The 20,960-nt window shown below is 35.9% G+C and overlaps 1 protein-coding gene across 1 annotated transcript in view; it reads left to right on the forward strand.

Annotated features, from left to right (window-relative positions):
* PTGFR (prostaglandin F receptor) overlaps positions 1-20,434 on the forward strand; it is a 46,110-nt gene extending 25,676 nt beyond the window's left edge. The window contains exon 3 of the mRNA XM_063624106.1: positions 15,658-20,434. Coding sequence (XP_063480176.1) covers positions 15,658-15,939 — 282 coding nt within the window. The 3' untranslated portion in view covers positions 15,940-20,434. The remainder of the gene's footprint in view (positions 1-15,657) is intronic.
* Positions 20,435-20,960: the final 526 nt, after the last annotated feature.

Here is a 20,960-nt window from a genome sequence, read left to right on the forward strand (position 1 = left end):
TGGTTAAAGTATACAGAGCATGTCTCCATTGCTTATCTTGAATGTGTTACAAAGTAAAAATAATTTGATCTAGTAAGCTGTTTTTTATGTTAAAATTCACCTACCACTGTGGTGGACTTTGTCAAGTACTTGTTAAGTAGGTAGGTATATATGCTTTAATTGCTGTTTTTTGTTACTTGGGGGTGTGAGAATCAAGTTCCATGAGGGACTTTTAAGCTTGTCATTTCATAATTTGAAGGCAAGTAATGGCAAGGCCCCCAGCATTCACATGCTTGCAACGACTCTGAGTTCATGCCGGGGGAGGAAATCTGAGCTACACTTTTTAATCCTGTCTGCTCAGGTAGGATAGTACGGTCACATGCAGGCTGCCTGGGCTGGCTCCTCTCTCTTAATTTCCCATCCCCCAGCTCTACAGACACTCCACTACCTTCTGTACCAGCTGTGACTTTTGCTCACTGCAACCTTTTAAGCAAGCCATCTTGCCTTGTTGCTTTAATTATACTCCAAAGGAATTACATTCTTTTCCCCTGACTATGGGAAAAACAATTATTGAGAGAAATTCTCCTCGGCAAAAGTGGGTAGCTAAAGTTTACCCTTCTCAGTGATTTCAAAAAGAGAAATATAATAATCACTTGACAATTATAAGGTATGATGCTCTTGTTCATCTGGTACATACGTATATGGCTGAACTACTTGATTATCTCCTGTGCCATTCTGATTGATCGATAACAATGTTCTAAATATTTTGACTATGACCATTGATGGGGCATGTACTTACTAACAAAGTTATATGTGTTCATTATATAAAATTTGAAAAATACAGAAATAATTGTTTTATTTTATTCTGTAGTTGGTATTGTTAGTATAGGGAAGTGATTTGGATTTTTCTAAGTTAGTCATATATTCAGCAACAGGTTGAACTCATTGGTTTCAATCGTTTATTGAGTCTAATCATTTTTTAAGTAACAAAAGCTTATCTCTTTTCTCCTGATTCTTATACTTCATTTTTTGTTTCTTATAGCATTGTCAATACTATGTTAAACAGTAGTAGTAATAGTGGGCACCCTTGTCTTGTTCCAGATTTTAAAATGCATCTACACTTTCTCCAGTAAGTATAATGGCTATTGTAGGTTTTTGATCTATTATATATAAATTTCACTGTTTCCTAACTTTAAATCACTCATAAATACTGTATTAGTTTTCTATTGCTGCATAACAGAGTTCTATAACTTGGCAGCATGAAACAGCACTCATCTTATCTCACAGTTCTGTAGGTCAGAAGTCTGGGTGCATTCAACTGAGTTCTCTGCTCAGGGTCTCAACAAGTGTCTGAGATCAAGGTAGGAGCAGTGTTGGGCTGTTACCTACAGGCTTGGGGGAAGAATCATTTTCAGAGTTCATTCAGGCAGAATCCATTTCCTTGTGACTGTAGATCTGAGGTCCTTGTTTCCTGACTGGCCCTCGGGTCGGGGCTGTCCTCTGCTCCTACAGGCAGCTTGCATTCCTTCTCCTGTGGCCCCTCTATGCACAAACCAGAAAATGTGCAATGAATCCTTCTCACACTGGGAATCTCTCTGGCTTCTCTTGCTACCAGCTAGAGAAAGTTCTCTGTCTTTAAAGGGACTCACGTGATTAAATTAGGCCCACTTAGATAATCTCACTATCTTAAGGTCGGCCATGCCATATAATATAACATAATCATGGGAATCATATCTTATTATATTCACAGGTTCCAGGGACTAGGTTGGGCATATTAAAGGGGTCATTTTTGAAATTCTGCCTAACACAAGTACATACCCAACTTTTGTTATGTACTGTTATATTTTTGCTCATATTCTTCTACTCCTTTCTCAAAGCATATAAACATGTATTAGAGAGGCTTTATCAAAGCTTGTCCAACCAGACTTATTTTGTTATTGTTGTTCTATTTTGTTTTGTTTTAGGCTTTTAGCAGCCTGAAGCCATGGTTTTCAGTTTCTGTCTCTAGTGATAAGCAGAAAAGAGGGATGAGGAAGGGGCTTTACTGGCCCAACAAGAAACAGAAACTAGGAACCCATGACTGTATTCTCTCCCTTGGACACCCCTGCAAAATCTACTTTTTTCTAAAAAAACAGTTTGACTTTGTGAACCCAATTTATCTTTACTATCTGTTTGGCCTTACTCAGGATAATTAACTTCCTTTTGTCTCCTTTTCCTTGTTATTGAAATGGGAATATTAGTGGTACCTATGTCAGAAAGTACATAGGAATTATGCAATAAGTTTTAGCTATGTAATTATTATTATGTTAACCAAACTAAAACACTATTACTTTGTAATCTTCTTTATTTTCTTAACTACATTATAATTATTTTCCCTTATATGCAAGCATTCTTAGGTGATGTCATTTTAATGGCTGCAAAGTATTTCATTGTGTAGGTGTACTGTAATCTCTTTTTATAAATCCCTGCTTGTTGGAGATTGCTTATATATTTTTTCATTTTATAAACTACACTGAGATGAACAACTTGTAGGTTGTTGTACACTATTTTTATTTGATTCCTTAGAATAAATTCATAGACATGGAATTGATCCAAGGAGAACTGGCTTACTGATATATTTTTCCAAATTGTCCAAATTGTCCTATAGAAAGATTGAATTAATTTGCACATTTCCTTCCTCTTAGTCCCAGAAATCTCATTTACTTTTAAAGACACTTTTTATATTATAGAATAATATCTTTAGAGAATGAGTCACAGGTAGTCAGTACGTTGGGACAGTGGAAGAAAAAGGAGAAATAATTCAAGTCAAAACTCATGAGGAAGTGGTCATGAAAAGAAGTCTGAGCTGAAGAATAAGTTTTGTGGGAAAGGAGAATGTGAAAAACATGTATAAATACTTTTAGACTAACCAGGAAATAGGGAGTCTGGCACAGGTAGGGTGGATAGGATCTACACGTAGCTCTCAGATATGACAAAGTTTTAGGTAAGGATTATTAACACGGAAACAGAATTTTATTTTAGCTAATTTTTAAATAATATTTTAAACTAGCACAATATTTTAAACTAGCTTATATAATAAAGAGATACCACATTATTATGGTGAACCGTATTCTGTGGTTTAAATGATAACTTGTAAATGAGTGATATTTTAAAAGTTTGTTAGTTGGGGTCAGTCTGCATTTCATTGTTTAAAGAAGAGACTCAAAGGGTTTTTCACGTACTCTGGTGATTCCTTAGTTTAAATGTTGAATGATACATTCCTAACTCTTGGGAACTATATGCCTAGCATGTCTGAAAGTAGCATCTAATCCGGCAAATATCTCAGTACTAGATTTCTGAAAATAAAGAAGTGAAATTTCAGTAACTCCTTTGGAACACAAAGGTCTAGTGCAACTTACATAATACAACAATGTGTGGATTGCTTAATCTTAATGGTGCCTTTTGGGCAGCTGGTGTAGTCGCTACTATTGAGTATATTCATTAGCTCATTAGAAAAGAATGACGTCACATGATGAGGCCACTTGTTCAAGAGTGTGAACCTGTCCCCGTATGCATCCTTCCTCTTTAAACCCCCATCCCTTCCACACCATACTCAACAACTGCACACACATAGGGCTTGATGAGTTTGTTGGCTTCATAATGCACTGGAGCAAGAGTAATCCATTTGGTATCAACAAAATGAGGAAGAGGATAAATACATGTTATCTAGAGGATACTGGACTTTTATTAGTTCTTGAAGTGACTTCAGAACCAAATACCTAGATTTGATTTATAATAGATGCCTTAAAAATGCTTGTGGAATGAATATTTGCATAGGCCAACTGTTTAGTTATGTAAGTCAGCAAAAAATTTAAAAAGACATTGAAAGTTCTATTTCAATGACCAATAAAAGAGAGGCAAGACATTTGATTATATCCTGCATGCTTTCTTTCTCACTGGCAATACAACCTGATTGGAATTTATCCACCTTAGCTAGTGAACAATGTCCTAACTAAAGCAGCTTGGGAATCAAAGTGTAATTTTAGATGTTATAGATCTTATGCAGTCCCAGCTCTGATACTAAATGGCTGTTATCTTGGGCAAATCATCTATCCCTCTTGCTTTGGTTATTTTTTCTCCTGTGAAATGAACAAATTAGACTACACAATTTTTAGATTCTTTCCAGTTCTAACCTTCTATATCTTTCTCTAATAAAATATTTTTCTTGTACCAATCAGAGGGAAAAGTGGAATAACTTCATCTAAAGCTCTACACTTTGGATAAATGCAAGATTTTTGTTTTACTGTTAATGTATTTGACCTAAGATAACCAGCTTGGCTTAATCAAAAGTTCACATAAATCCTCCAACTGCTTCTTAATGGTATGAAAATGGTACCCCATCCCCAATTCCAACATGCCAGATGAGTATCAGGATGCCTAAACTGAAGCAGCCCAAGACTATTGTAGTACTTCCAGCATACTTAACCTCTGTCACACTGCCATGCTCAAAGATGTAACAAGGAACCAGCAGGGCAATTCTGACACTAACTACATGGAGTTAGTTCAAGTATCATAGATACACAGCAGAGTCCCCCACAAGACTGCCCTAACTTCAGACAACATCTGCAAGCCTGGGAGATTCCCAGCCACCTGCACTTCTGACAAACTGGCTACAAATTCAGGTTTCCCGCTATCCTCTTGAATTTGATGTTTTACTAGAATGACTTGTAGAACTCAGGAAAGTACTATATTTACAATTTTATTATAGAGGATACAAATTAAGACCAGTCAAAAGAACAGACTCCTATGGCAAGGTCTGGGAGGGTCCTAAACTCTGAGCTTCCATGTCCTTAGGATGTTTCACCTCCTACTATGTTAATGGGTATCATCAACCAGGGAAGATCATCTGAATTGTAGGTATCCAGGGTTTTTAATTAGGTTTCAGTATGTAGGCATAATTGATTGAATAATTGATCATGTGATTGAACTCAGTCTCTAGAAGGTCAGACTGATATCATGTGGTTCAAAGCCCTGACCCTCTAATCACATGGTTGGTCTTTCAAGTATGGCCAGTCCCCATCCTGAAATTATATAGGGCTCCACAATGAGTCACCTGATTAACAGAAATTGAGACATGGTCCAAGGTGTCCACCAGAACTAATAAAGACACTCCTATCATTAATGAAATTCCAAGGGCTTAGAGGCTCCCTTCCAGGAACCAGGGACAATGACCAGTCAAATTCTTTATTACACAGTAAGACGTAAAAGTAGTATCAGAATATTTTGTTTGTTTTAAAATCTTAGAAACTGTTCCAATTGGAAGTAGTCTTCTGGAATTAGCATATTCTTATATTACTAATTCTTCACATAATGATCATACCAAGAAAACACAGTTGATTTTGGTTGATTGCTGAGACTGGTTTGTACTAGACTTACAGTATGCCTTTAAAAACAAAAACAAGTGAAAAAAAGGTCCTGCCCAACACTGCAAGAATTATACACAATTTATGTTATTCACTGGGACTAAAACATTATTGCTAGATCTTTATTTTAAAGTGGTCTCCTATTCAGCAACAGAAAATTGAAGATAATTACTGCTTTCTTTATGAGAGGCTGTGGAGTATGGGATTGCTGTGGCATCAAGTTCAACACACTGAGAGCTGAGATTTGGTGCATTTCTAGAGATAGTGTTAAATGAGATCACTGGATCCTGCTAAGCATGTTCTAGTGCTCTTGCCTTTTGCTGTATGTTTGGTGTCATTCGTCAGCAGGGAATGGCTGAAATAGGAGCTATAAATTGACAGAGTAGAGAGAACCTGTACAGTTTTAACACCATAGCCACAGACATCCAGGTCTCCTAACATTTTCTCTTAGATCTTCCTGAACCTGGAGGGCAGGATGAGAACACCAGTGATTTTATTGGAACGAAGCCAAGACAAATAACCTTTTTTAATGCTCTTTATAATATAGCTCTCAAGAATGAACAAATAAAAAGAATGGAGTCACCATATATATCATTGTTTAGCAAGTGACAAGTGAGACAGTGAGCAATCCTCAGTCAGTGGCGTGACAAGGAAATACTCAAGACAGACACTGACCTGTATTGTGAATGAGGTGCCTTGGTGAAGCAAAGGTTTGGGTCCAATAGTGAGTCAATGAGCCATTTCAAAGACGGGCTACAGTCCTACAGTCACTCATTAAAAGGGATAGAACACAACTGTGCTGATTGTAGAATTAACTGTGACTTGTCCATAAAATAGATAGAGGATGCGATCTGTTTTATAGAAGGCATATCTTGCAGGGCCTTGTAGCTTTGTTAGGGATAGATGAGAGTCAGCAGGCTGAAATTTTCTCTCTAGTGGACCACTTTGACACATTCTCAAGGTTTTATTTGTATACATTACCACAAGACATAGACTTCAGTTACAATGGCAGCAAATATAATACATGCTACTAACTATGAATTTTTAGGTAAGATGAAATGCTTCTTAAAAGATTGTTAGTCAGAAATCTGGAGATTGGTACTTTTTCTCAGAAAGAAAATCAGCTCAACCTAATGGTTATATACTGCATTGTAACATTTATTTTTATTTAAAAGTTGGATTTTTGTGATTTAAAAAAGTAATGCGAGTCTTCATTTAAAAGTTTAAATGGCATAAAGGCAGCAAGTTTTCATATAGTAGTAAACTTGTTTGAATTTTAGACAATGATTGATGGCCTCTCTTGACTGTATCTTAAACAAAAGGACTTACTGCAATTTTTTGATTATCAGTGTTATGCAAATATTCCAGTAAACGACTGCCTTCTGAGATCTTAGGGAAGTAATGATTAATGAAGTATAAAGGTGTAATTGTAATTGTATCACCCAAATTATGCCAAAGAGATACATTAGTGACATACTTATGCTAAAAAGAGAGAGAGAAAAAAAGACTCCCTCTCTCCCCAAATCTTACAACACATTAAATCTGTTTTCTATTGCATGTTGAACATAACAGTATCAGGAACTTGATGAAAGTTGGTTATTCATTTATGATGATGATGAGGCTGCTGAAGCAGTTGGTATAGTTTTGTGCATTACAGAGAAGGTTTTTGCCAGTTAACAAATAGACAGCCACTATGTGCCCAGCACAGAGAGAAATAAGAGTCATGGTTTGTGACCTCCATGGATCCTAACATTTCTTCTCATTAATTAATTCCTTCACTCGGTATTTACTGAATGCCAGTATGTACCAAGTATTGAGCATGGCACTGGGAATAAGGGTGTCCAGAAGACAAAATCTTTTTCTCGATGGAGTTGATGGTTTAATGGAGTCATAGCATATGCTTCCGAAACAGTTGAAGGATGAGTAATACACAGAAAATTGTCAGGAGAAAATTATGTGGGGTATAACCATTGCACTAGATTGTTTTGTAGAGGAGACAGATTGGCACTGAACTTTGTAACTAATATTTTAGGCCACGAGATAGGAAATGTATTCGAAGAGCTGAAAATTACATGGGAGAGAGTAAATATGATCAGAGATTTAAGCCATAGGCTATTACCTAGAGAATGCTTGGGTATACATTGACCTATAACTAAGAAAGATGAATTTCAATTTGCTGCTTAGGTATGCTGAAGAAAAATTAAAAGTGTAACTCCAGAGAAGTAAGTTCAGAAAGTTAACCAAAAAAAAAATAAAAATAAAAATAAAAATAAAAATAAAAATAAAAATAAAAAAAAGCACAACACTCAAATTGTCTTATCCTTGGGACCAAACAACCAGATTGACTCAAGTGCCACCATTAAACTGAACTAATTTTAATGAAATTGACTGGATTATCAGGAACGGCTGATTTTTTGTCCTGACCAGAAGTATGTATGGATTTTATCTTTAACTAGACTCATATTATGCTTTAGGGTTAAATAGACATTTTTTATTAATTCTGGCTCAATCCTTTTCTGTGTGTTCCGTGTGCCTTAATTTGTTGGTCTTGTAGTATCTTTGCATTTTGTCTGTAGGTTTAGATTGGCTTTTTCAAAGACTAATTTTCTCTAAAATGTATGGATATCTTTTATTTTTGAAAGGACACTCTTCTCATTAAAAATTCCCATCAAATAAAATAGATAGATGCCAAGGCACAGGGAACCAACACATACATTTCAGTAAAGAGGTAGATCCCAAAACAGTGAACCAGCAAATGCATTTTAATATATAGTTAGATGTCCAGGCACAGTAAGCAACACACACAAATTTCAGTAAATAAGTAGATGCCAAGGCACAGAAGACCAACACATACATTTCAATAAGTAGATGGATGCTGAGACCGTGAACACACACAGTTTCAATAAGCAGATAGAGGCTGAAGCACAGCGAACCAGTACACACATTTCAATAATAGATAGATAGATGCCCAGGCACAAAAAGCCTATACACACATTTCAATAAGTAGATAGATGAGAAAAAAATTCTCATTAAATAATTCATTATTGTACTACAACTTTGAGAATGCTTTGGAAAATCTTTCCAAACTACTGTAACAATAAATTAAATGGGCCAGTTGGAAATTTCTTGCTGGAAAAAACATAATGTGTTATAGGAGGGATGGTTTACTGAAACACCTAACTGGTACAGTCTGCTTTTGCTATTAAAACAATGTTGCCAGTGGTCAAATAAAGTAGCCTTTTATTCCTGAATCATTGTACCTCCAATATTACAACTAATGACTGGACTAGTTTTTTCTTTAATTCATAGATGAGATGCTAATAATTACTTCAGTCTTGATATTTTTAGGTAAACATTTTTTATTAGGATGAAAATGTCTTGTGCATCTATTAGTACCAATATTTGGAGCATAACTAATATTTCTTAGTGTAATTGTGTTTGCTGTAGGTAATCGTATCTGGAACCAGCCAGAGTTTATGATGATATTACAAGCATGAAGTGAAATGCCTCAGATTCCTTTTGTGCCAAAGCAAGGCATACAGACAAACATAAGATTTTATAGATGTGTTTTCTTCTTCTAAGACTTTGAATTTGCCTACTGATTTTTTAATTTCCACTACTGCCAAGGAATATAAATGATAAAATAAGGATAACTCTTGGGTGAATACAAAAGTTTGGATTAAAAAAGTAAAAACAAGGTCCAAAAGGACATCTGAGTATTAGTCTAAAACAGGGGTCCCCAACCCCCAGGCCCAGGCCTTTTAGGAACTGGGCTGCGCAGTAGGAGGTGAGTGGCAGGTGAGCAAACATTACTACCTGATTTCTGCCTCCTGTCAGATCAGTGGCGGCATTAGATTCTCATAGGTGCACAAATCCTATTGTGAACACATGGGAGGGATTTAGATTGCACGCTCCTTATGAGAATCTAACGCCTGATGATCTGAGGTGGAACAGTTTCATCCCCAAACCATCTCTACCTCCAAGGAAAAATTGTCTTCCACGAAACTGGTCTCTGGTGCCAAAAAGGTTGGGGACTGCTGGTCTAAAGAATGAGAGAAAAAGAACTACTGAAATGAAAATCATGCCATTCATCATGGGACAGATAAGAAGAAGGAAGATAAAAGGTACTGAGCATTGTTTTATTCCATTTATCACTATTAGTGAATCTATTAGTGATACTTTTTTACAATTACATTTTCATTCTGGAACAGATAGCTGTCCTCTGCACATTCATTGTTTTGACAGCCATCCTTCTGAAGGACACCTTGGTTATGTGGTGTTTAACTCATTTAATTTTCCTGTTGGTTATATCTGTTGTTATGGGCACAGGAGATTTGGAGCAAAACATTTATTAGCACCAGTTCCTACTTTTTTAAAAAGATGCTAGTAAAAATATAATTTTAGAAATATTGGATGAGAGCATGGTAGAATCAGCTTGAAAGACAACTAGACATAGGCAGATGGAACTAGAATCATAGAGAATTAAAAATGAGCTCTCCTAGTGCCATGGTGGCTAACACACAAATCCTTAGTCATCATCTCCAACTATTCAAATCTTGACTCCACCACATTTTTGTTTGGCTTGACCTAGGGCAAGTTAACCTCTCTGTACCTCAGCTTCATCTTAAAGTAGAGATAATACTGCTTCTCTCAGAGGTGTTAGCAGGATTAAATGAGATAACAGATGTAAAATATTAAGTGCCTGAAACGTAGTAAGTACTCAAATGTTAGCTATTTTTTTTATCATCTTAATCATAAATATAACATAGCACCATTGGCATCATTACTGGGAATGGTGTAGTGGAAGACAGACTTGGAATCCAGATAGACTTGGGCTGAAATTTTGCCTTTGCCACTTACCAGCAGTGTGAACTTGGGCAAGTTAACATGTCTGTGACTTGGCTTTCTTTCTGGCAATATCAGAAAGATAGCAACCACCTCTGGGGGTTTTAGGAGGATGAAATGGATTAAAATATATAAAGTGTTAACGCGACTTTTTCCTTCCCTTTCCTCCTTCCTTAAAGACACTTTGGGGTAAAGAAATTCCATGATCCCTACTGTGCCTAAGCCACCCCAGGGGACCTGGTCTTCTTGCACCATCCCTGTGGCTGGAGGTTTGAGATACTGACAGGTATATTTGATGGCCAGCAGTAGGTGGGTCAAAGCTTCTTTAAAGTTGAATCGAACTAATTGATTAGTCAGTGAGTTTGATTTAACAAGGTTGAACTAACAACCTATTATGCAGAAGATGCAGGGATGGCACAGTTTCTTTAAACAAGAGGAAGTCCTCTAAGACACAGACGTCTCTGTTGTAGCACCTTGAATCCCACCACCTCCATCCCAGTTCCCAAACCCTTCTGGGATCTGGCCCAGGTAGGAGTCTCTATATCCCTGCCTCCTTCTCTTCACCTGTCCCAGTGATCTTCAATTGTGGCCCTTCCTTAAGAACAGCAAAGGCTTATGGGGAGATGTAAGGTTTATCACCATAACAATTAAAAAAGTTAAAACTCACTTTAACTTTACCAGGATTTCTTATCTTGAGTAATTAGAAACTTTTGGGCAGACTAGAAGTTAAAGATCACAGAGAGTCTGAGGAATTCCTTGAACGTAAGTTTATATAAGTTTTCTTTCCTTTTATTTTATTTATTTATTTATTTTTTACCTTAAATCCAACTTGACTCTTTGGACCCGAGGTTGCCTGGCCTGCTTTCTGTCTAACCCTCCTAACTCGTGTGCTTGTAATTGTCTGTTTCTTCTTGTCTTCCCCAACTCAACTGTAGGAGTCTCTTCCTAATGATGTTGTACAAAGCAGAGGAGTAGGATTGGAGAAAGTTAAAGACATAGTTCCTACCCTCAAGACACAAGGGACTATTATACACATACTGACATTATCTCATTTCAATATGTTCTACATATTATACTGATATTATGTTTATCAATGTTAAAGGAGTGGTGTCACACCTAATGGCTGTATAGAATGAGACATTACTCAGCTACAGAGAGGTCAAGAAAGGTTTTCCGCAGAAGATGGGACAAGGATAGGAGGATTTAGATAGGTAATTTTTAGTGACGGAAGGGCAGGGAACATGGCATGTTTTTGGCATTTGTGAAATATTTTATAACTAGAGTAAAAAAATGCAATAAGAAAAACAAATAACTAGAGACTGGAAAACCACTTAGGAGTCTATAATATGATGTTGGCTTTTAAAGAGGTAAGACACTCAACGAGAAAGGACAGAGAAACAAGGTGTGGATGGAGAGGCAACATGAAAGTGGATCAAACAACTTACACTTGGGTGCTGGCTCAGACGGTGACATCTGAGGCTCCAGAACTGGAAGTTTATGCCATCAAGTAAATTCATTTATATATATATACATATATGTGTATATATATATGTATATATATGTGTATATATGTGTGTGTGTATATATATATGTGTGTGTGTATATATATGTGTGTGTGTATATATATGTGTGTGTGTGTGTTTATATATATATATATACACACACACACATATATATACCTTTTTGTTTTTTGAGACAGAGTATCACTCTGTTACCCAGGCTGGAGTGCAGTGGTGTGTGATCTTTGCTCGCTGCAACCTCTGCTTCTCAGGTTCAAGCGATTCTCGTGCCTCAGCCTCCTGAGTAGCCGGGACTACAGGCATGTGCCACCATGCCTGGCTAGTAAACTCATTAATATCGAGTCACAGATATGTCATTGTAACTCCGCATATATATGTATATTTATATATCCATATTTTCTAAGTATTTGAATAATTTGAAAAATAAGCAGGGAAAAGTGAAGTCTGTCTTACTCTACATATTCACTGAGTAAAAATATTAAGTAAGAGGTTATTTCTTGCAATATACTATGAACTAGGATCAATTCACAAGGGAATATGCAAAGGAGAAAGTAGCTAATGTAGTCCTGGAGGCACAGATAGGAGTAGTTTGTCCAAAAGGAAATGATGCTCCATTAAGCTTTGTAGTTACTGGACCATATATAGAGTTAGTTTATTTCTGTCCAGTGTATTTTCTTAAAGAAAGATTGAGAAACTAGAGTATAAGAGGTAGGGGTTTGCAAACCATTTTGTATGAAAAGCAGTTGAAGAACTGTAAGACTAGTATTATTTTAAGATATGTGAAAGGCTGACATTTAGTAAATGGGTTGATTATCCCATGATGCTCTAGAAAACAAAATTAAAATATGTTGAGTAAATTTCAGCTCCCGGTAACAGAAAACATTCTACAACTCATACATCTCAAATGGAAAAGATTTTTTCCTGAGTAGTGCTGAGACTTTCTTCTCACATACTTAATGACATCCCTAAGTAATTTCTGCTGTGTATAGAAGTCTGGACTAGATAACATTTTCCTGCACTGTGTAAGATTTGTGATTCTGTCTTCTCATGAGAGGTGATGTAGACAGTCCTCTGTGTGCATAATAAATGGAGCCCATTTTGTTTCCTTCTGTTCTTGGAATCCCTTCCGTTACATTTCTGTTTTACTCGCATTAACTTGGGTCTTGGTGGTAGTGCCATCTAGCAGAATGCCTAGATACAGTAGACACTCAAAACTACTTGCTGCTGGATTTATTTATCTTTATGAATATGCAGAGGAACGGAAGCATAGTTATCGAATTTACCACTGCTTTGAATAGCAAACAGCCACAGAGCCCTGACTCTGGCCAACAGATGTACAGACATGAGGGAGAGATGATGCAATAACATCCAGAATAAAACCTTAGCAAACATGGGCTCTATTATCTATGAGTAAAGTAGCCTGGCAGATTCATTAACTTTGGTGACCTTAACAGTTGATAGAATTGTTTTAGGTGGCCCAAATGAATGGAGATTCATTGTATTACCAACCTATTTTATTCTTTGCAACCTGGCAATGAACATATACTCTCCTTCCTCCATGCTTCTTTGATCTCATTCTTTCTCTTATCTTAGTGTCCAGTGTTTTACAGTTATCAGGTGAATTGATTAATTTTTTCATAGAATATTCAAATACTTTGTCTGGTCTACTTCTCAGAATTCTAATCATCAACAAAGATATACAACTGTAATGTACCAAGGTTCACAGGAAGAGATTTTAGAAAATAACCCATATTCCTTTAGTTCCATGTACTGGGTAGCTCTTGGAAACTGTATGAAATGCTATGTGTATGATGAGACTCTGTACATAAGTGTCTGGAATACAAGTGCAGGTGGACTAGACAGAAAATAATGTTCCCAATGCTTGTCAGGAGACTGTTGCCAGAGACCAGAGAAAATGACTTCCGACTGCCTTTGTCAAATCAGCTTGCAGACATCCTTGTTCTGACCCCAGCTCCCACATGCCTCTTGCCAGCCTTATCAGGGCTTCAGTTTTCCAGGAGATTCTGTGGCAACTTCAGTGCTGCCCTACTCACATCCATGGAGATGTACACAAATAATCCACATTAGTTTTGATTCTTTAGTAAAATAGTATATTTCCACAAATTTCTTAGGGAAAAAACATAATTTATAAAAGCAATGCATGATCTATCTAAAAAATTAGTGAATTTGAGACAAACAAAATGAGGAAATCAAAAGTCTCTGTAGTTCTGCTGTCTAGAGTTAACCAACGAAAACAATGACATACACTCCAGGGTTTTTTCTATGCACAAAATTACGTATTTGGGTTTTTTTCAAAAATGGAATCACACAATCAATGCAGTTTGGCAATTTGCTTTTTAAAAAGTTAACACCGAATCACAAACATTAAAGTCTGCATATATCTCAATTATGTGAAAGTACTATAATTTATCTTCTGTTGGATACTTAGGTGGTCCTGAATTATCAATATTATGAATGTATTTGTTATTACTAATATACTAATGATCAATGATATTTCTTTTACAGAAATACTCTCCCCACATGTATTGGTGGCTGAATGATTAGTGCTTCTCCCAAGTCAGGCTGGGGAATAACCTCTTTCCAAGGCTGGGGTTAGGGGTTAAAGGTGGGGAGAGAGTAATGATGAGTGCCTGGGCAGTGCCCTAGTGTTCTGGGAAGAAGCCTGGGCACTGGGCTCCCTCAGAAGAGGACTCCATGCCTTTCCACATCTGGTGACCACACTGCTGTTTGTAGAGGAGACAGGAGAATCAGAGAAGTGTGCACCATGTAACTCAAAACAAAAGGAGTTACACAAACAACAGTTCGTCAGGGCATGGTGCATCTGGGAAAGATGAGGCCTTCACAGTGGTTGTATCAGGGAATTTGCAGGGGAGATGAGATTACAGAAGTAGACTTCAGATGCATCATCTAGGAGCTAGCTGAGGAGTTTGTACTTTATTGCGTAGACAATGAAAGTTTTGATAAAGAACATTTATTCTTCAACCATTGGTATCATCGGGTCAAATTAAGATATATATTTCTTTCTAGTAATGGGTCTTGATTTTCTTTGTATTTGTGTTTTGGTCTTTGTTACATCATCTTTTAATGGTGGCACAATGGCCCAAGCTTCACTTTTCAGTTTTACCTTTTGTTTACTTATTTCTTATTTGTCTGTACATCCAAGATGTTTTCAAAGCCACCTTATTTGTTCCACAACTGTTTGTTTGGAAGTCAAAGCTGGGATCAGTGATTTGCGTAGTTCTAACACGTAGCCGGGACAATTTATAGAACTGATTCCATGAAATGATCTCTTCAAAATCATGGGTGGTCAGGAAATGGACACATGAAATCACAAAATACATTGTTACAGTTAAGTCACAACTGTGGTGTAGAGAGAAACTTCTTTCCTCAAGATCCTTAGAAAATTCCATTGCATACTTTTTGGAATGTTTTAGCCAAGTTAAGGCTAGGGCTAAGAGATGTAGAAAGGGAAATAGAAAATTGAAGAGAATGGTATCCTTTGCTAGCTTATCTATAATTTATTTTTTAAAAAATACTTCATTGAAATAAAACAAATGTGTGTTGGCTTTGTGTTTACTATTCTCAGAAGTATGAGAAGGTCAGTTACTGATATCAATGTTTGTTCTCCCTTAGGTGATTCTGTTTATGCGTATTTGACTTACTATAGAAGTTATCATTTTTGTAGTTCTAATGTCAATTTGAATTAAAATGATTCAGTTGTCTCCATCAGTGTTTCTGCTATCATTCATTTCTTTCTGTCAGTATTTTGAACAATAGCACCACTCTGTGGAAAGTGAAGTGAATGTCATCTAGCATAGCTAATTTTTTAAAAATTATAGGATTGAAAAAAAGGCTGCATCAACTAATTTCCCTGTTTTCTTCTTTTCTAGGTGACAATGGCCAACATTGGAATAAATGGACATCATTCTCTAGAAACCTGTGAAACAACACTTTTTGCTCTCCGAATGGCAACATGGAATCAAATCTTAGATCCTTGGGTATATATTCTTCTACGGAAGGCTGTCCTCAAGAATCTCTACAAGCTTGCCAGTCGATGCTGCGGAGTGCATGTCATCAGCTTACATATTTGGGAGCTTAGCTCCATTAAAAATTCCTTAAAGGTTGCTGCTATTTCTGAGTCACCAGTTGTAGAGAAATCAGCAAGCACCTAGTTTAATAGGACAGTAAGTCTGTGTGGGGCTAGAACAAAATTAAGACATATTTGGCAATATTTCAGTTAGTTAAATAACTGTAGCCTAACTGGAAAATTCAGACTTCATCATGTAGTTTGAAGATACAATTGTCAGATTCAGGTTTTGAAATTTGTCAAGTAAACAGGATAATTGTACATTTTTCACTTGTTTTTGCCAATGGGAGGTAGACACAATGAAGTAATGCCATAGGAGTCACACTGAAAGCAATTTTGAGCTTATCTGTCTTATTTATGCTTCGAGTGAATCATCTGTTGAGGTCTAATGCCTTTACTTGGCCTATTTGCCAGAGAATATCTTAATGCGGCCTGCATAGTGAAATGGTTATTTTGAGATCACTGCTCTGTAGCTAATCCTTATAAACTAGGCTCAATAAAATAAAGCACTCTTATTTTTTGATCTGGCCTATTTTGCCCCTCATTGTGTAGCCTCAATTAATACATGCATGGTCATCACACCCGGAATTCATGACGGTTTGTTATAACAACCTCTGCGTATTCCAGGTCTGGCAGACAGGTTGCCTGATCTTGCAATCCTATCTAGAATGGGTCCGTTCTTGTCATATTTGACAAATAGGACTACCGACATTTATTATCATTAAGGTCAATTGTTGTTGGAAGTGTTTTTTGATGTCATATATTAGCAATTTTCAAATAATCATTTTTTTCTCTGAAAATTTTGTGCGTGATTGCACAATAAATAATTTTTAGAGAAACAAAGGCTCTGTCTCAGCACATTGATGGGCAACTAGAATTACAGCAGTTTCAAAACTCTACCATGGATAATGCAAACAAACAGAAGCTACATGCCAGTGATAGGTGCAAAGAATATTGGCAAAAGGTGCTTTACCTTGAGCCATTATTTGTGTCAGAGAACAAAAGAAACATAATCAATATATAATATTCAAAGACTATCTGCAGCTAGTGTGTTTCTTCTTTACACACATATACACATAGACATCAGAAAATTCTGTTGAGAGCAGGTTCATTAAATTTGTAAGATGGAATATTCTAAAGCCTGTGCTACCAGTACTAAGAGGGGAAGACTGGCAATTTGCCAAGCACTTGGGGATTATTATAACAATTAACTAGGAGATAAAGAGATAATCTCTCCCCAAATTTTCCAATAATTGAGACTTTTTCTTTGCTTGTTTGTATAATTCAACCAAAAGAATTTCGGTACTCATTCAAATTGTCCTAGGTCTATCAGAAATTGGGGTAGGTAGTCCTGCTTTGTAATAGGGAAATGCATTTCTGTATGAGAGTTCTTTGCTTTCATTAACTTGGATTCATTTAAAAATTAATCTTCCCTGTTAGGCTGATTTCAGATTCTCTAGGAAATCTGTGTAATTCAATGAGACTTAAATTATTATGCTCGTAAATATCTGCTTTTGATTGGTAATTTACATTGGAAGTCATGTTAACTTTTAGTGATTTTTTTGTAAATTCCCATAAGTAAATTAAAAGGAATTAAGCAAATAGCCTCATTGAAGATTTAAAGGCAATAATTTTTCAGTAAGTTTAAAGAAGAGAAACACAAACATATTGGCACATGATATTCTTATTTTAAGGCCAGTAAATAATAACACAAATTTAGGTTAATCTCATTTCTAGAGCACATAGTAGATGATCGATAAATACTTGCCAGGTTGAACTACAGACAAGAACCTCTTGGTACAAAATGAACACAGAATTGCAAAGTTTTGTGCAGTTTTAATTTAAACTGACGGTTATAGGTTTTTGTAGTATATATGAGTGTATGTATGTATATACACGTATGAATATGTGTGATATATATTTCTATAGCGCATATGCTTTAAAAAAAGCTGCTACAATTAGTGACTGTTACTACATTACATAAATGCTCTCATTTGTTTCAAGAAATCTTAAAGCCCAGAAGACCTTTCAGATGGTTTATTTGCTTTCAGAGGAGAATGTATTTCATACAGTTACTTAAGAGTGTTGATGTCTTGTGAACAGAGATATAAGGAACCATTCTCCATCCTTCCTCGTCATGCTAGGTACAATGCTTCTATGAATATTTCCATGTATTTTGACTGGGGAGAGGCATGGAGAAGAAACTCTCATTCAGGGGCTCTAGGATCCTTCTCCTTGAAGCTTCTAAATAAATGGCAGAATTCTTGCTGTATTGCCATGATGTCACCCTGGCCATGTGTGAGAATGTATGGGCATGCGAGGCTTTGAGGAGTGAGAGAGAAGTGTACATATCTTAGGAGAGTTATCTATGTTATCTGAGCATAGGTTTGGGTAACCAAATTGGTCTTAAAAATGGTGTTAACCCAAGAAGTAGACATCAAAAATTAAAAAAAAAAAATAAAGGAATGTGTTTTCATTATTTTAAGTTTTTCTTCTGAGTAAAACAAAATTATAGAAAACAAATGCAACAATGTGCACATCTGGCTTCAGAGTTTTATTTCTGTTATTATATGTGTTGCAAGTAGCTTGGCGATTTACTGTATAATGAATAATTGACTGGAACGTCTACCAATAACTTTCATATAAATGGTCAAAGTAGAAGTGTATTTGTTCAGGTTTCTGGAAATAAATAGTAAAATAAATAGTACAAATAGTTTCAATAAATTTACCAATCTGAGTGTTTTCAGCTCTATTTCAAAACTCATAACTAATCTTCAGAATTACTGAATTTCCTTTTGAACTGGGTAAGGCATTATCCAAGCAACTTCACATACTATTTAAACATGATTTCTCGGTAATTATATTATTCTGGGCAAATAACCTAAACATGTCAGGATTTTTACAGGTATTAGTGAATTTTTCTAAAAAGATGAGACAAAAGCAAAAATATCACACATAGGTTTTTATGACAATGAGTACAAAGATAGATAATGCTGATCCACAATTAGCTATGGGTACATCCAAAACATCAGACCTTTTACTGATGGGTTTAACTAGGTGAAAGAAATGTGCCCTTAATTTTTTTTTTCCCTAGAGGCAGAAAGTTGCTTCTAATTATCTATATAGCTAAAATGAAAAATACCTGAAAGTTAATACACACATATGTAGAGATATTTGTGTTATGTGATAAATGTTTCTTGTTTGCACACTTTTGGACTTGAGAAATCTGCTTTTGTTTTGTGCCTACTCTGAGTGTAGAACCCAAAGAAGAGCACTTGTTAAATATAGAGTGTACTTTTTGTTAAAACTATTGCTAGCTTCACCTGTATACCATCATTGCTCCAAATTAAATAACTGTTTTGGGTCAGAATATAAACGCTGGGAATATACATTTTACTACTTCTTAATCTAGGTGTCAAAGATTTTACCACCTGGTAAATAATGTTGGACTTCAACTTATTACTGGCACATTTTAATAGTAGATGAAACATGTTTTTCTTTGTTATGTGAATAAATGTATGTTGTGCTCTTCATACTTGTTGGATTGTATAGAGATTAAATAGTGATATGTATATTTTGTTGTTTGCTTTGGTATGCAACTCATGTAATTTTAGTGCTTTAACTAGCTTAAAACTTCAAACAAGTAATTTTATAATAAAGTTGTACTAATGTTTTTCAAGAGTGATTATTTTTAGGAGGACCATATAAAACTTGAAACGCTTGAACCTAAACTCCCGTTTTATTTGCTACCGGATGGGAAGAATTTCAACTTATTTTCCATTATTACCTTTTGCTCTCCCACCATGCCCACTTTTCTGTGATATCTTCACTCTTTTACCTGTGTCTCAACTTACCTAGGCAAGTCATAATTTAGATAGAAATCTGATTATTTCCCAAGCCTCCAGGTTTATATATATCATTCAGAAAAGCCTTGACATGTCTGCAATAAGAAACAACCTCCAAATTACAGCGCCATAAACTTCACAAAGGTTTGTATCTCACACATGGTTCCTGTCCACTCTGAAGGGGAGCTCTGCTGCTGTAATCACTCAGAAAACTCAGGTGACAAAACAGCCACCATTATACGTGGCTGTTCCTCACGCTACAGAGCATGGTGAATCACAGACAGGCTGTTAGAATTTTCATCTGGAGGCAACACACATTTGCATACACTTCTCCAGCTAACATAAATAATGTGGCTTTACTAACTTCCCAGGGGGCAGCTAAGCGCAATACTATGATACGTTAGGAAAACAGAAACTAATTTGTAGACAGCACTAATGATTTCCACATTAGGTAAAAAAAAATTTCATTCTTGTCTTCCTAATAGCATTTAAACAGAAACCATTTTTAAAAGTTGTTTTTAACATTTAGGAACATCATGGCATAAAAACATTTAGGACTCACTCTTTGTAAGTACTGACAAGCATGGTCTTGTAATCTGTAAAGATGAGGTAGAATAAAAGAACTAAAAGAAATTTTAGGTGACTAAAAGGACTATATAATAGAAAGAGGGAAGTCTTGGTTCTTAAAAATTCAGGCGATTGAAACATTTCTGTGTAATACCAAGCATTGTTGCAGTATTGTCTGAAATGGTTGCTTTTCTAATAAATGAAAATGACTAAAATGTGTTTTGCCTTTGCACTTTTAATTTCCCTATAATAGCATACATTTACCTTGATATAAAGGTAATTCACTGAGTTCTATCAAATTATTGGAAAACCTGAAGCATAATCGCACTGGAACAAGATAAAACTGTACACTTCTTTTCTTTTCTTTTTCTCCAAGTGGGAACAGTGCCTTCATTTTGAACTCAAACATGACAGTGCATGAAGTAAGTCAGAAACTTGGTAAAATTAAATCTTAGCAATCTTGAGATGTAGGTTCATATAAACCAAATGTTCTGTTCTAAGCTTCAACTGAAAGTTATTGCACAGGATTTTTGGCAGAGCTGTCTTTCTGTCCTGCATAAATATAAACTGAAAGCAATATGATGAAGATATGATATGTGATTATGAGAAAGTCATTTGAAGGTTTTTATGCTATTAGTCTCATATTTGCTAAAGTATATTTTCAGTAAACAATCTAGATGGTTCATGAGAAAAT

This window comes from Symphalangus syndactylus, chromosome 12 (assembly GCF_028878055.3).
Source record: "Symphalangus syndactylus isolate Jambi chromosome 12, NHGRI_mSymSyn1-v2.1_pri, whole genome shotgun sequence".
Taxonomy (NCBI): Eukaryota; Metazoa; Chordata; class Mammalia; order Primates; family Hylobatidae; genus Symphalangus; species Symphalangus syndactylus.